Source organism: Rhamphochromis longiceps, linkage group LG10 (genome assembly GCF_057381845.1).
Source record: "Rhamphochromis longiceps isolate RC_006_pf linkage group LG10, R_longiceps_female_GT1.1, whole genome shotgun sequence".
Taxonomy (NCBI): domain Eukaryota; kingdom Metazoa; phylum Chordata; class Actinopteri; order Cichliformes; family Cichlidae; genus Rhamphochromis; species Rhamphochromis longiceps.
This window is the reverse complement of record NC_140566.1, coordinates 23535028-23546666: the sequence shown is the minus strand read 5'-3', so window position 1 is coordinate 23546666 and position 11639 is coordinate 23535028. Positions and strand designations below refer to the sequence as shown.

Sequence of the window (11639 nt, the reverse complement as noted above, 5' to 3'; positions counted from 1 at the left end):
AAGAGCTAACTGCATTGCCTTTGTTTCTGTTTTGAGAGTGTGCTACGGATTACGTGATGGGAAATAACTGATGAGTCTCTGAAGTCTGAAGCCGGATACTGATCTATCTTTATCTCTATTTTACATTTTTTCTTAATCTTTCTTAGCGTTTTAGGTCATTAAATACATTTTAATACTAGACAAAGATAACCAGAGTAAATAAAAACCTGTAATTTTTAAGTAATGATTTAATTTATTAAGAGAAAAAAACATAAACATACTTGACCCTATTAAAAAATGAATTGCTCCCTAGACCTAATAACTGGCAGCAACACTGGAGAGTTTTTGAACACGAATGGCCTGTTTGAGGTCATGCCAAAGCATCTCAGTCTGATTTAAGGCTGGACTTTGAGTAGGACTCTGCAAAATATTCTTTTGTTTTTTCTTTTATTGATTTTTATGTGTGTGGGGGATTTTTTTGAGTCATTCAGAGGTGGACTGGCTGATGCGTTTCAGATCACATCAGCCAGTCTTGAAGATCGTCCCATGGAGGCCATTTTTGTCCAGTTCTTATTGTTGAATCATGAACTCTGACCTTAAATGAGGAAAGTGAGGTCTGCAGTTCTTTAGATGTTGTTCTGAGTCCTTTCCAGACTGATAGATATCAGTGATTTTGTTTATCATCTGTTCTTGAGTTTATTTTGATGGTGGCATGATGTTTGCTTTTATAGATCTTTCAGACTTTACTTTGTCAAACAGGTTCAAATGAAGTGTTTTCTTGATTCAACAGGTCTGGCACTAATCAGGCCTGGGTTTGGCTAGTGAAATTGATCTGAACTTTCCAGAAAATATGGTTAATCGCTGCTAAATCATGATTTCATAAATTTAATTTTTAATTTTTAATTATAAAATTAAAAAAATTTGTATTTACTTGTGTTATCTTTGCCTAATATTAAACGTAAAAACTCCAAAACACGTACAAAAGATAACAGAAGTGCTCCAGGATGCTAGGCGCAGTGTTGAGCTTTTGTTACCTAGTTGCTACACAAGCCAGCAAGTACCAACGACCGGATTTGGTGTGTGGTAGTAACAGGTAAATGAACACTTTTTTTTTTTTAATTATTTGAATATATATGAGTGCTTGTGTATAAATACACAAACAATACACATATGCTTTCAATTGTGTAATTTAAGTGATCTAGGTAGCTCTGTTTTGGAAGTTCAGTTAACTCTAGAAATGTGTTTTGGAGTTTGTACGTGCTTTGTCTCAAGGGGTCATCGCATATATTTATATATAAACATATATAAATAAAACCACTTTTTTTTACATTAGTAATTCCTTTTGTGCATAATTTTATATTATTGTTAATAATAAATTAATTAAAGCAACAAAACAACCTGAAGAGTCGGTTTGGAGACGAAAGAGCTGGAAGAGCCGGTTCTTTCGGCTCGACTTAGTGTGTCGAGCCGAAAGAGCCGGTTCTCTAAAAAGAGCCGGAAATCCCATCACTACTTTAAATTATCTTAAATGATCTTGTTTCACTTTCACGACCGAAAGGTGGCAGTACAGGGTTTGTTGTGGCCAATGACGTCAATCAGTTGACGTACAAGAACTTCGTCAAGTAAGTGAGAACGTAGCGGAAACTGATTAATTACATAATAAAATAATTGCAATCTAGCATTAAAATAGAACATGTTTCTTAATTGAAAATACGCGAACGAATACAAAGTTGTAAAACTGCAATGACAACATATTTTTAATTACTATTAAAAACCCAAAGTATTGCGAATTAGGCATCACAATGGATTTTATTTTGAAATGCTAACAGGAAACCTTTTGTATTTTGTCGGTCGCTAGTTTAACTTCACAGCATACAGGCACAGCCGAACGAGGAGTCTTTCCATTGTGGCGAGGACAGAGTTTACCGTTTGTACTGTTATATAATTTCTTACTCGTTGGGTGTCTTGCTGGCATACCTTTCTGTCGTTGATTGATAGCCGTTGAAGCGGGAATGGCCGAATCGAGCCCCAGATATCAGCAGGTAAGAGAAGGCTTAAAGTCAAGCTAAAAGACGTTAAAGCTTCAGTCGTAGGTACCGTCGTCTAAATGCTGTTAGCATCGAACTGTTAACTTCGAAGATAAAGTCGCCCAGGCGTGTCGCTTCGTGTTTGAAAACAAGACAACAATTTCCCATCGAATAAAGATGGATGTCGTCGATGGATTTAAGCCGATTAAATTGTGGGGGTTCTTATTTTAATCGTATAAAGGGTTAGGTGTGTTAACGGGAAGCTAACGCGCTAACGAGACGCTAAAGGTTTTAATTACGCGTTACGTGAATTTTGAACCGGGTTTTTCTTTTGTTCTGTGATAATATGTGGGCGTCTTTTTCATATTGAATTACAGTCTACCGCGAAAGCTTGCCAGCTACTGAGTATTGTTTGGTAAATAAGGTCAACCGTTGAACAATATCTCGATCACCTTTTGAAAAATATGAGAGCATTTAAACTGTGGCTATCACCTGAGCAGCACCAATGGGTGTGTTTACTGTTGTTATTAGAGCACACAGGCCGTATTAGATGCATGTTCATGTTGGTGTTTGATATAATAACTAATGATCAGGTGCATAGAGGCTAATTTGAGTCTATGAATTTCTCACTATGGGGGAAAAATACTCAAGATCTATTGACAGTAAAGGGAACTATATTTATAGTCATATTTATATAGATAGATACTTTAAGCATCTCAAAAAAGGAAATTACTGTGTTACAGCTGCCAGTGTAAAGAATAAAAATATAAATATTATAATCTACAGTAAAAAGAAAACTGTCAAAAGTACCATAGGACTATGTCTCACACAGCATAACTCCACTAGCTCTAGACGATGGAGAGAATATGGCTGGAAAAATGTGATTAGGTTTTTTATTACTCCGTATATCAAAAGCAAGCAGTTGAAAACACCCCAACAATGCTGGAGATTATGTGGAGACTGGAACGCCAATCACTCACATGTGTTTTGGAAGTGTAAATATATTAAATCATATTGGGAAAGAATCGCGGCAACAATGACGAAGGTGCTGGGGTATGAAGTACTGTGTGAGGCACGAGTAATGTATTTTGGAATATGGGAAAATGTAAAAAAGGAGGACTGGTATTTGTTTAAGATTATGTTGTTGTCAAGCAAAAAGGTGATAACAAAAAATTGGCTGAAAAGCGATCCTTTAAAACTGGAAGACTGGATGGACGTAATCGAGGACATATATACAATGGAAAAAATGACTTACACTCTGAGACTGAAATCTGACAAACACCGAAAACAGTGAACAAAATGGATAATTTATAAGTCTCAGTCAGCCTTATAGGGCGGGACCTCTCGTGGTTTTTTTTTTTTTTTTTTTTTTTCTTTTTTTTTTTTTTTTTTTTTTTTGTGTATTTGTTGTTGTGTTATTATTATTATTGTCTTGTCCGTATGTAATACAAAGGAAAAAGTACAAAATAAAGAGTTAAAAAAAAAAAAAAGTACCATAGGACTGTAGTGAAGTTAAAGAAAACAAAAATAAGACTGGGATTGCGCCAAAGAGAATTTTAGCAAATGTGCACATGACAATAAATTAACAGTTACACTTTAATGTCTAAGCTACATAATGTATGATTAATACTCCTGCAGTCCTAGTGTTCCTGGAAACTGAGTTATGGCAATTGAACAATCAGTCTTAGTTTTAAACTCTTATTTTGGGGAAATAGGAGCAAATAAAGTCTCACTGTTTCTAAGTCATAACTGTGTTGGTCTGGTTTCACAGACTTACCTGCTAACAGTTTCCTTGCTAATAACAAAAAAAGGAGAAATAAGAAACACATCACTCAACATCTTTTTTTTCTTTCTTTTTCCCAGTTCTGTTTTTCTGATGATTATATCAATGCTGAGTTTTAAGTTCCTTTTAAGTAGGTCAGGATGTCCAGTGTTGTGCCACAACTTTCAAACATGCAGGCTTCTTCCCTGGCTCAGAATAGGACACTGGGGGAATGCCTGTGCACTTGACTGGTCTTCAGTTTTATATCCAAACCTTTGTTATGGGATTTAACAGAAATCTGTCTTTTCTTGTAACTGGGACAAATATGGAAGTTTAAAAAAATCTGTATGGGGGCCAGTGCGTTTAAAAGTTCATTTGGGCTGAATTTCTCAATAATATCAAAAGTCTGCTTAATACTTAATATTGTAAAATCTTAAACAATGAAGAAGTGACATCTGTATAGTTTCTTATGACATGTTTAGATTTTATTTAATTTAGTTGACTAGTTGTGGGATTTTTTTTTTTAATATGCAATATTTAATCTGCTGTTAAAAAGCTATTTGACTTGAAGGGCAGAACTGATCAGTCCTAGGACTTGTCTGTGCATCTTGACAGCAGACTTCACACCTTTAGTTGTCTTAAACTGTCTTGTTTCACTTCTTTAGAAAGGTTTCAACATTAAAACTAGCAGGCTTTTTCCTGGCTCATAATCTGCCTTAGGCGAGCGTGAAGTTATTTTTGGCCACTTGATAGGCAAATATGCATATGGAGGGTTTACGCATATATGCCTCACAGCTTTAACTGTGAACTTAATTTATCTTCCTCTCACAGCTTACCAATGAGGAGGACTCAGAAGAGAGCCCACAGGTAGCGGCTGATGCTCCTCCGCCGTACAGCAGCGTCACAGCGGACAATTCTGGTAAAAATGATGTTTCCTTGGCGCTGAGGTCATCTGTAGTGGTGGCATTTTGGTCCACACAGGAGTGCCTGAGTAAAAGTCATGTATTAATAACTGCAGTGTACATTTTGTTGGAAAAGTAGTGAGCTAAATGCAACATGTAGCTGAGAAAGAATTGATGTGTTATTGGGCAAACTGTGTGGATATATTAGAATCCTCCAGAAGACACATGGGAAAAAATACAGGAAATTTCCTCTTTCACTTTTTCCATTTAGCCACCACTTGCAGACTAACCCCCTTAAAGGTTTATGTGAATGTTTGAGAACACGTGTTCAGTGTTAGCTTTAGTTTTGTCTTTGTCAACAAAAGGATTGGACCTGTTTAGAATTAAATAATACTTTTTTTTTTTCAGTTTTGTGTGTGCGTGTGTTTGAAACTGTGCTTTATTTCTTCGCTAGCGTTCTTTGACTGCAAGGAAGATGGGATTTTCCCCAAGCCTCCGTCATACAATGTAGCAACTACGCTGCCTTCCTATGATGAAGCAGAAAGAACCAAGGCTGAGACTAATGTTCCCCTGGTACCTGGAAGAGTGAGTGTCTCACTTTTTTTTTTTTCTGCCTGCGGTCACATTCAGTACATACGCTCTCTCACACATATACACTCGTACACTGATGCTTGTGCTTGAACACTTCCTGTGTTGTCTGCAAGGCACGAAGTCTTATCGCTCAGCTGTGGAATTTTTTTTTAGTCTTCTTCATGTATGCGACTGTATCTTTTCTGCTCGTCTTTGTTACCGGATTGAACAAATGCAGATTCAAAAATGAAGAAAAACATTTCTTCTTGTTCATATCAAAGGACATTTGCTGATATCTTTGCACTCAGTGCCCTCAGCTAGCCGCAGTGTAGTGCTCACAGCCTTTTCTGATCTCCTCTTTGTGCACTTGGTTGTTTGTATTGTTTACTCAAAACCAGAGTAAATATAGGTGCAGCCTTTCTACTGTGTGACAAGCTTAGGACAGTCTGTAATGATGCAAAGTTTGGATTATATTTTTGTACCAGTAACTAACGTGTGACATAGCTAAAGCTAGCCACATAAATCGATGTTTCTGGTTGGTGTTTGTACTGCTGTTATATCAGTCCCAGTGCCTTACATCACTTTTTACTTAGTGATGGAGATGTGTAGTAGCAGTGTAAACTTTAAAAATGTTAGGAAGACAGACTAAAAGATGTGATAATATACTCACTGGCCACTTTATTAGGTGCACTTTTTTATTTTTTTTATTTTTTTTATTTTTTTTTTTACTACTGGCTTGGGCCCCCGTTGGCCTCCAGGACTGTCTTAGTAATTTGTGGCATAGATTTAACAAGCTCATGGAATCATTCATCAGAGTCTTCGGTCCTTATTTGGTCCATATAGATTTGTTAGCTCAACATCCACAAGACGAATCTCTTGCTTGTTTCACCACATTCAAAAGGTTCTCTATTGGATTGTGATCTGGTGATTCTGGAGGTCCTTTGAGTACAGTGAACTCATCATGATGTTCAATAAACTTGATGATTCGGGGTTTATGACACAGCACATTATTCAGCTAGAAGCAGCTGTCAGGTTTTAAAGGGATGGAAGTGCAGTATATACAGGGATTGAAACGGTCAACAACAGTACTTTGTGGCATTTAAACAAACTGTTGATACAAGGCAGGATGGATTTGTTCTTTCATGCCTTTTACACCAAATTCTGACCCTACCGTCTGAATACTGCAGGAGAGAGCAAGACTCATCAGACCAGGCAGCCAGTCTTCTGTTGTGTAATTTTGGTGAGCCTGTGTTAACTCTAGCCTTGGTTTCCTGTTCTTATCTGACAGCAGTGACACACTATGTGATCTTCTGCTACTGCAGCCCATCTGCTTCAAGGTTCAATATCTTGCTCTCCTGCATCTGTAATGAGTGGTTACAGTAACACAGTAACTGTGGAGTCACTCTTGCCTTACTATGAGCTCGAAGCAGTCTGGTCATTCTCAGGTTAGCATTTTCTGAAATACTTAAATTATCCCTGACACCAACAGTCATGCAGAGTCACTTAAATCACCTTTCTTTATCATTCTGGTGCTGATGTTTGCACGGCAGCAGGTTGTCTTTGACCATGTCTACATGCCTCAATGCATAAAGTTGCTGTGATTGGCTAATATTTAAATGAATAAGGAATTGAACAGATGCACCTAATAAAGTGGCTAAGAGGATCTTATCGTTAACATTATGTATGGGGTGTCTTATATAGTTTTAAAAAAAGGGGAGATCACTCTTCATCCTCCACAGTACGGCAATAAAGGGAGTTTTAAAAAGATTCAGTAGTTTAAACAGTCAGGTGCTGGTTTATTACAAGGAATTCATATCACACCTCTCTCTCTCTCTCACACACACACACACACACACGCACACACACACGCGGAAACTAAGAGCATGTTTTTAGCTGTGAAATGGTGGCTCATGTATGACCTCTAGTGGTCACTGTGATGCACTGCATCTTACTGCATGTGGGGCTGCCCTGTTTGATTGCTGCTGTTGTGTTTCTCTGCCACACATTGCCTTGCGCTCAGCAGCAGCCTCAGCACAGGGACCGCCTGGAGACTTTTGACGATGTAATTCGCAGTTCACTGGAGGTAACTCGAAGAAGAGTGTACGATGAGAAGGAGTGCGTTTGGTCCTGGTTGTGTAGTTAGAGTGTGTTTGTATTAAAACCCTCAACCCCAGACCTTCCTGTGTGTTTGTGTATGTAGACTTTAGAGTGTTAGCTGAAAGTTATGCAAGACCTAGTTCTGCTGGTGGCCTGCATTGAATCGGACACATGCCAGACTTTTAGGTAAAGTCACGGTGATAGTAATTAAGTCGGCTTGCTGTCTTGTGAAAGTTTCCATTAGTGTGTTGGTTGTTCATGTTTTGTTCATTCTGTTTGTTAGGATGACTTGGTTTCTACCAAGAGATGCTCACCCAGGCTCAATCACAATTGGCTTTGTCTACATTCTAACTGTAGAAATTAAAATATAGCAGTGTGATGTGTTTGAATTTAAATTGTCAAAATTTGAAATGATTAAATGAAAGCCCGGGAAGCTCTGCTGCTGTCGTGTGTTGCTGTGATGACATTTTCTCGCTGATTAAACGCCTCACTGTTTTTGTGCTCTTCTGTTACTCACTCCATCACAGGATGAAGACTTTGTTACCAGAGATGACTTTGAAGATGCAGATCAGCTGAGAATAGGAAACGACGGCATCTTCATGCTCACTTTCTTCAGTTAGTTTCCCAATCGTAAACATGTTCTGTATTCATCAGCTCCTCTCTTCCTTGGATTTGTGCAGAGATGACTGACTTTTTCCACCTTCTCTCTCGCCCTTTCAGTGGCATTCCTGTTCAACTGGATTGGTTTCTTCCTGTCTTTCTGTCTGACCACCTCTGCTGCCGGACGCTACGGGGCCATCTCAGGCTTTGGCCTTTCCCTCGTCAAATGGATCCTCATAGTCAGAGTACGAGACGCAGACATTACGCAGCACACATACAAACACATAAATTGTGGTTTGGTGTACGCACAAGCAAATCAAAAGCCCCAAACACCACTGTGGTATTTTAATGCCGTCTCTGTAGTGGCTGGCTTGTTGGCACCAAACTGTTTCCTCAAAGATCCGTTTGAGAACTGTGCTGCTTCCTTAATTCGCTTTTAAAATGAAGGACTCATTTGAGTGAAAGCTGGGCCAAATTTATTCTAACCCGTGTTTGTGTTGTTTCATTGGGTTTTTAGTTCTCCGCATACTTCTCAAATTATTTCGATGGACAGTACTGGCTGTGGTGGGTGTTCCTGGTGTTGGGTAAGTAGTGAACCTCTGAATTTAAATGAATTGCACGCTTTGTCTTGAACAGGATAGTTACCATTACCTATAAAAGGTGGAAGTTTAGATATCAAATTCAATAAATAACACTTTATCTATATTTACCAATTTATTTTCAGTAAAGAAATAGGTAAATTGCATAGGCATGTTAGAGTCAAAGAATTTACATTTAAGTCTCTTTCACCCCTCTGTAAATAAACACAAACACTGTTAGCAGGCAAGACAAACAACACAAAAAGAAAATGTGTTTTTAAGGATAAGGTTTTCTTTTTATCAGACTCCCTTGATACCATAGAAAACAATAACAACAGTGAAATTAAAGATGGGAGTAAAACTGGAAGGTCTGGGGTGTTTCAGAGTGTAAGGGAAAAAAATAACATTTGATAAAACTACCTCTTAAAAAAATTACAGAAATGAAATGACAAGTACGTAACTTCACAAGTTGTTCACAGGATGAGAGAGAGGGAAACTATGAATATGAATCATGTGATATCTTTCATTGTAAAGCAAATATAGAAGCAGGTTGGCACAAAAATGTAAAAGTTTTTTATTTTTCCTTAATTTTTATTATTCTGATGTTTTATTTATTACTCTGATATGTATACATCACTTCCCCCCCCACCAAAAGTTGGGGGCCATTTAAAAAATATAAATAAATGGAAATTTTGAATTTGATGGCAGCTGGATCATCTTTGTCCTCTTTAGTCCAGAAGACATTTCCTAAAGGAATTTCAAATTTCATTTCCTCTGGCCGCAGAGCAGTTTTCCACTTTTCCTCAGTCCATTATAAATGAGCTTTGGCTGGATGAAGATATTTGTGGATCACATTCACATGTGGCTCCTTCTTTGCATGATAGATCCTTATCCTTCATTTATGGACGGCTCTGAACTGTTTTCACAGACGGCGATTTCTCGTGATTGTTTATGAGTCTATGTAGTGATTTCGCTCATTCCTGTTTTTAATCCAGAGCAGCACGATCTCATACATCCAGTTGTGATTTTCAACCTCGTCCCTTACACACAGAGATTTCTCTGCAAATCTTTTGATGATATTATGTACCGTTCTGCCCATCTTTACAAGTGAGGAACTCTGCCTCGCTCAAATGCTGTTTAAATATGCAATCATTTTTAATTAATTAGTTTTTATAAAAGGCTGATGGTATATTGTTGTTTGTAAATGTGAAAAGTTCATAACAAGGCGCGCTAGGAGGCTGAGGGGTGTCAATGGCGGCTGCCAATATTTTACTGGTCCGTCAACAGCTAGCCTAATTAGCTGTAAAATCTTCCACCTGTTGTTTCTTTTTTTGTACCACTTACTTTTCCAGCCTTTTGTTATCTTCGTCCCAAATTACTGGAGACAATAAATCCCAAATTAGCCACTATTTCTCCTGAACCAATAAAATCTCTGTTTAAATGTTTTCTTTATTCTCTTGGGAATAAAATGTAGGTTTATGAGATTTGCAAATCATCCCGAGCTTCATTGGAATTGGTTTGCTATCACTTCAATTCACTTATTTATATAGCACCAAACCGCAACAGTCACTAAAGGCAATTTATGTTGTAAGATAAAGATCCTACAGTAATACAAAGAAAACCCCTTTGTCTTTGTTTTACTAGTAAGAGCAGCCGCACCTAGGGGCAGTGAAAGTCGTCACATGGAGATGTAGCATTGTTGTTTATTGGACTAGTCTCATGCCTATTTCTTCCCCTCTTCAGGCCTCTTGCTCTTCCTCCGAGGATTCATCAACTATGCCAGAATCCGCAAGATGGCGGACACTTTCGCCACCCTGCCCCGCACCCGGGTCCTCTTCATCTACTAAACCCCTTCATTCTTTTGTTTCTTGTTTCTACAGTGAGACACACTGTTAAGCGTTATTCAATCAGATAGGGAGAAAATATGTGTTTTTCCTCCCTCGGCCTAACATGATTTGGACAATACCACGTCTGTTGTTCCCTCTTGGTGTAAATCTTTGACTGCTGAGAAATCTGTAAAACCCTTCAGCTGTTAGTGGTGAACTGTCAAGTGCTATTTTACAATTATGAAGTGTGTAGTAAATGTATAAATGATGCCTTATTTACAATTTTACCATCTATTGGTATCTGCAGCATGCTTGGGTCCCTCTTTAACCACCAGGGGGCAGTCTTGCTTTTTGTTCTTCTCTTTTTGGTGGGGGAGTGGGGCACAATTGACTTCTAATGAAGTCATTTGTATAGATAAAGGTGTTTCTCATCCCAGGGGTCAATGGATAATTCTGGGGTTATGGGTTGATTTGTGTAATGTAAAATAATATATTTCAAGTACCAATTTAATGCTTTTAACCTTTTTGACCAATGCGTTTTGCTCTTTGTCAAATGGTACACAGTTCAGGTAATATAGGGCTGTAAAGGGACAATTATTAGCTTTCTGTGGGTTCGAGGCTGAAAATATGGAAGAATATTTGTGTATATCCATAGAAGATCAGGTGCCAGGCTTACTTCAGAGCATTTTTCCTCATGTATTTATAAACACTCCATGTCCTCACTATAATTAGGAATGTTGTTTCCCCATTTGCTTTATACGTATATCGGCCTGATCACCCCTATATGCAGGGATGACCAAACTTGAGGGATCACTGCTTCGCTTAAGGACATGTTGCTAGTCTGACACTGGATTTAGATGTGCAATTGGACACTTCGGTTCAAATAAATGACGCCAATGCCCTGTCTTAGTCACTGGCACCCAGTTGGTGTCCAGAGAGAGAGAGAAAATGTATTGCCAGATGTGATTTTCAAATTCTACTCTTAGGAGTGAGAAATATATTCATTAACGAGAGTTTTTCTTTGATGTAACAATGAAATAAACTTTTTTTTTTTCATTAATGTGGAAGTGATTTTTATTTATTCTTTGGTTCACTGCTGCACTTTGTTTTCACTGTATTGAGCCAGCTACTTAAAAATTTTAGGACATTTTGTGTTTTCAGTGTGGAATTAGAGAAGTCTTTTTACAAGACAGTGCAGTTCTGTGAAAAACTACACACACGCTTAAAGCTTCCGTAGGAGTTAAGAGGGAAAGTAGCAGCCAGGCGTTGGTAATAAAATGCACTTGATTACGTGATCA

General features: G+C 38.0%; 1 protein-coding gene across 3 annotated transcripts; it reads left to right on the top strand.

Annotated features, from left to right (window-relative positions):
- The first annotated feature begins 1842 nt into the window (after positions 1-1842).
- Positions 1843-11048, top strand: ndfip1l (Nedd4 family interacting protein 1, like). Of its 3 annotated transcripts, none has more exons than XM_085421032.1 (8): positions 1843-2021; positions 4600-4687; positions 5125-5255; positions 7264-7323; positions 7865-7952; positions 8058-8182; positions 8455-8521; positions 10259-11048. In XM_085421032.1, the coding sequence occupies exons 1-8, from the start codon at positions 1992-1994 to the stop codon at positions 10360-10362; spliced, it is 693 nt and encodes a 230-aa protein (XP_085277158.1). In that variant the 5' UTR covers positions 1843-1991; the 3' UTR covers positions 10363-11048. The 3 variants fall into 3 exon arrangements, with proteins under 3 accessions (XP_085277158.1, XP_085277157.1, XP_085277159.1); XM_085421031.1 differs by having other exon boundaries at positions 7261-7323; XM_085421033.1 differs by lacking the exon at positions 7264-7323.
- The last annotated feature ends 591 nt before the right edge of the window (positions 11049-11639 follow it).

Coding starts and splice junctions, on each gene's coding strand:
- ndfip1l (XM_085421031.1), top strand. CDS start 1,992: ATGGCCGAATCGAGCCCCAGATATCAGCAG. Junction 2,022..4,599: donor CGAGCCCCAGATATCAGCAG/GTAAGAGAAGGC, acceptor TTCCTCTCACAG/CTTACCAATGAGGAGGACTC. Junction 8,183..8,454: donor AATGGATCCTCATAGTCAGA/GTACGAGACGCA, acceptor TTGGGTTTTTAG/TTCTCCGCATACTTCTCAAA.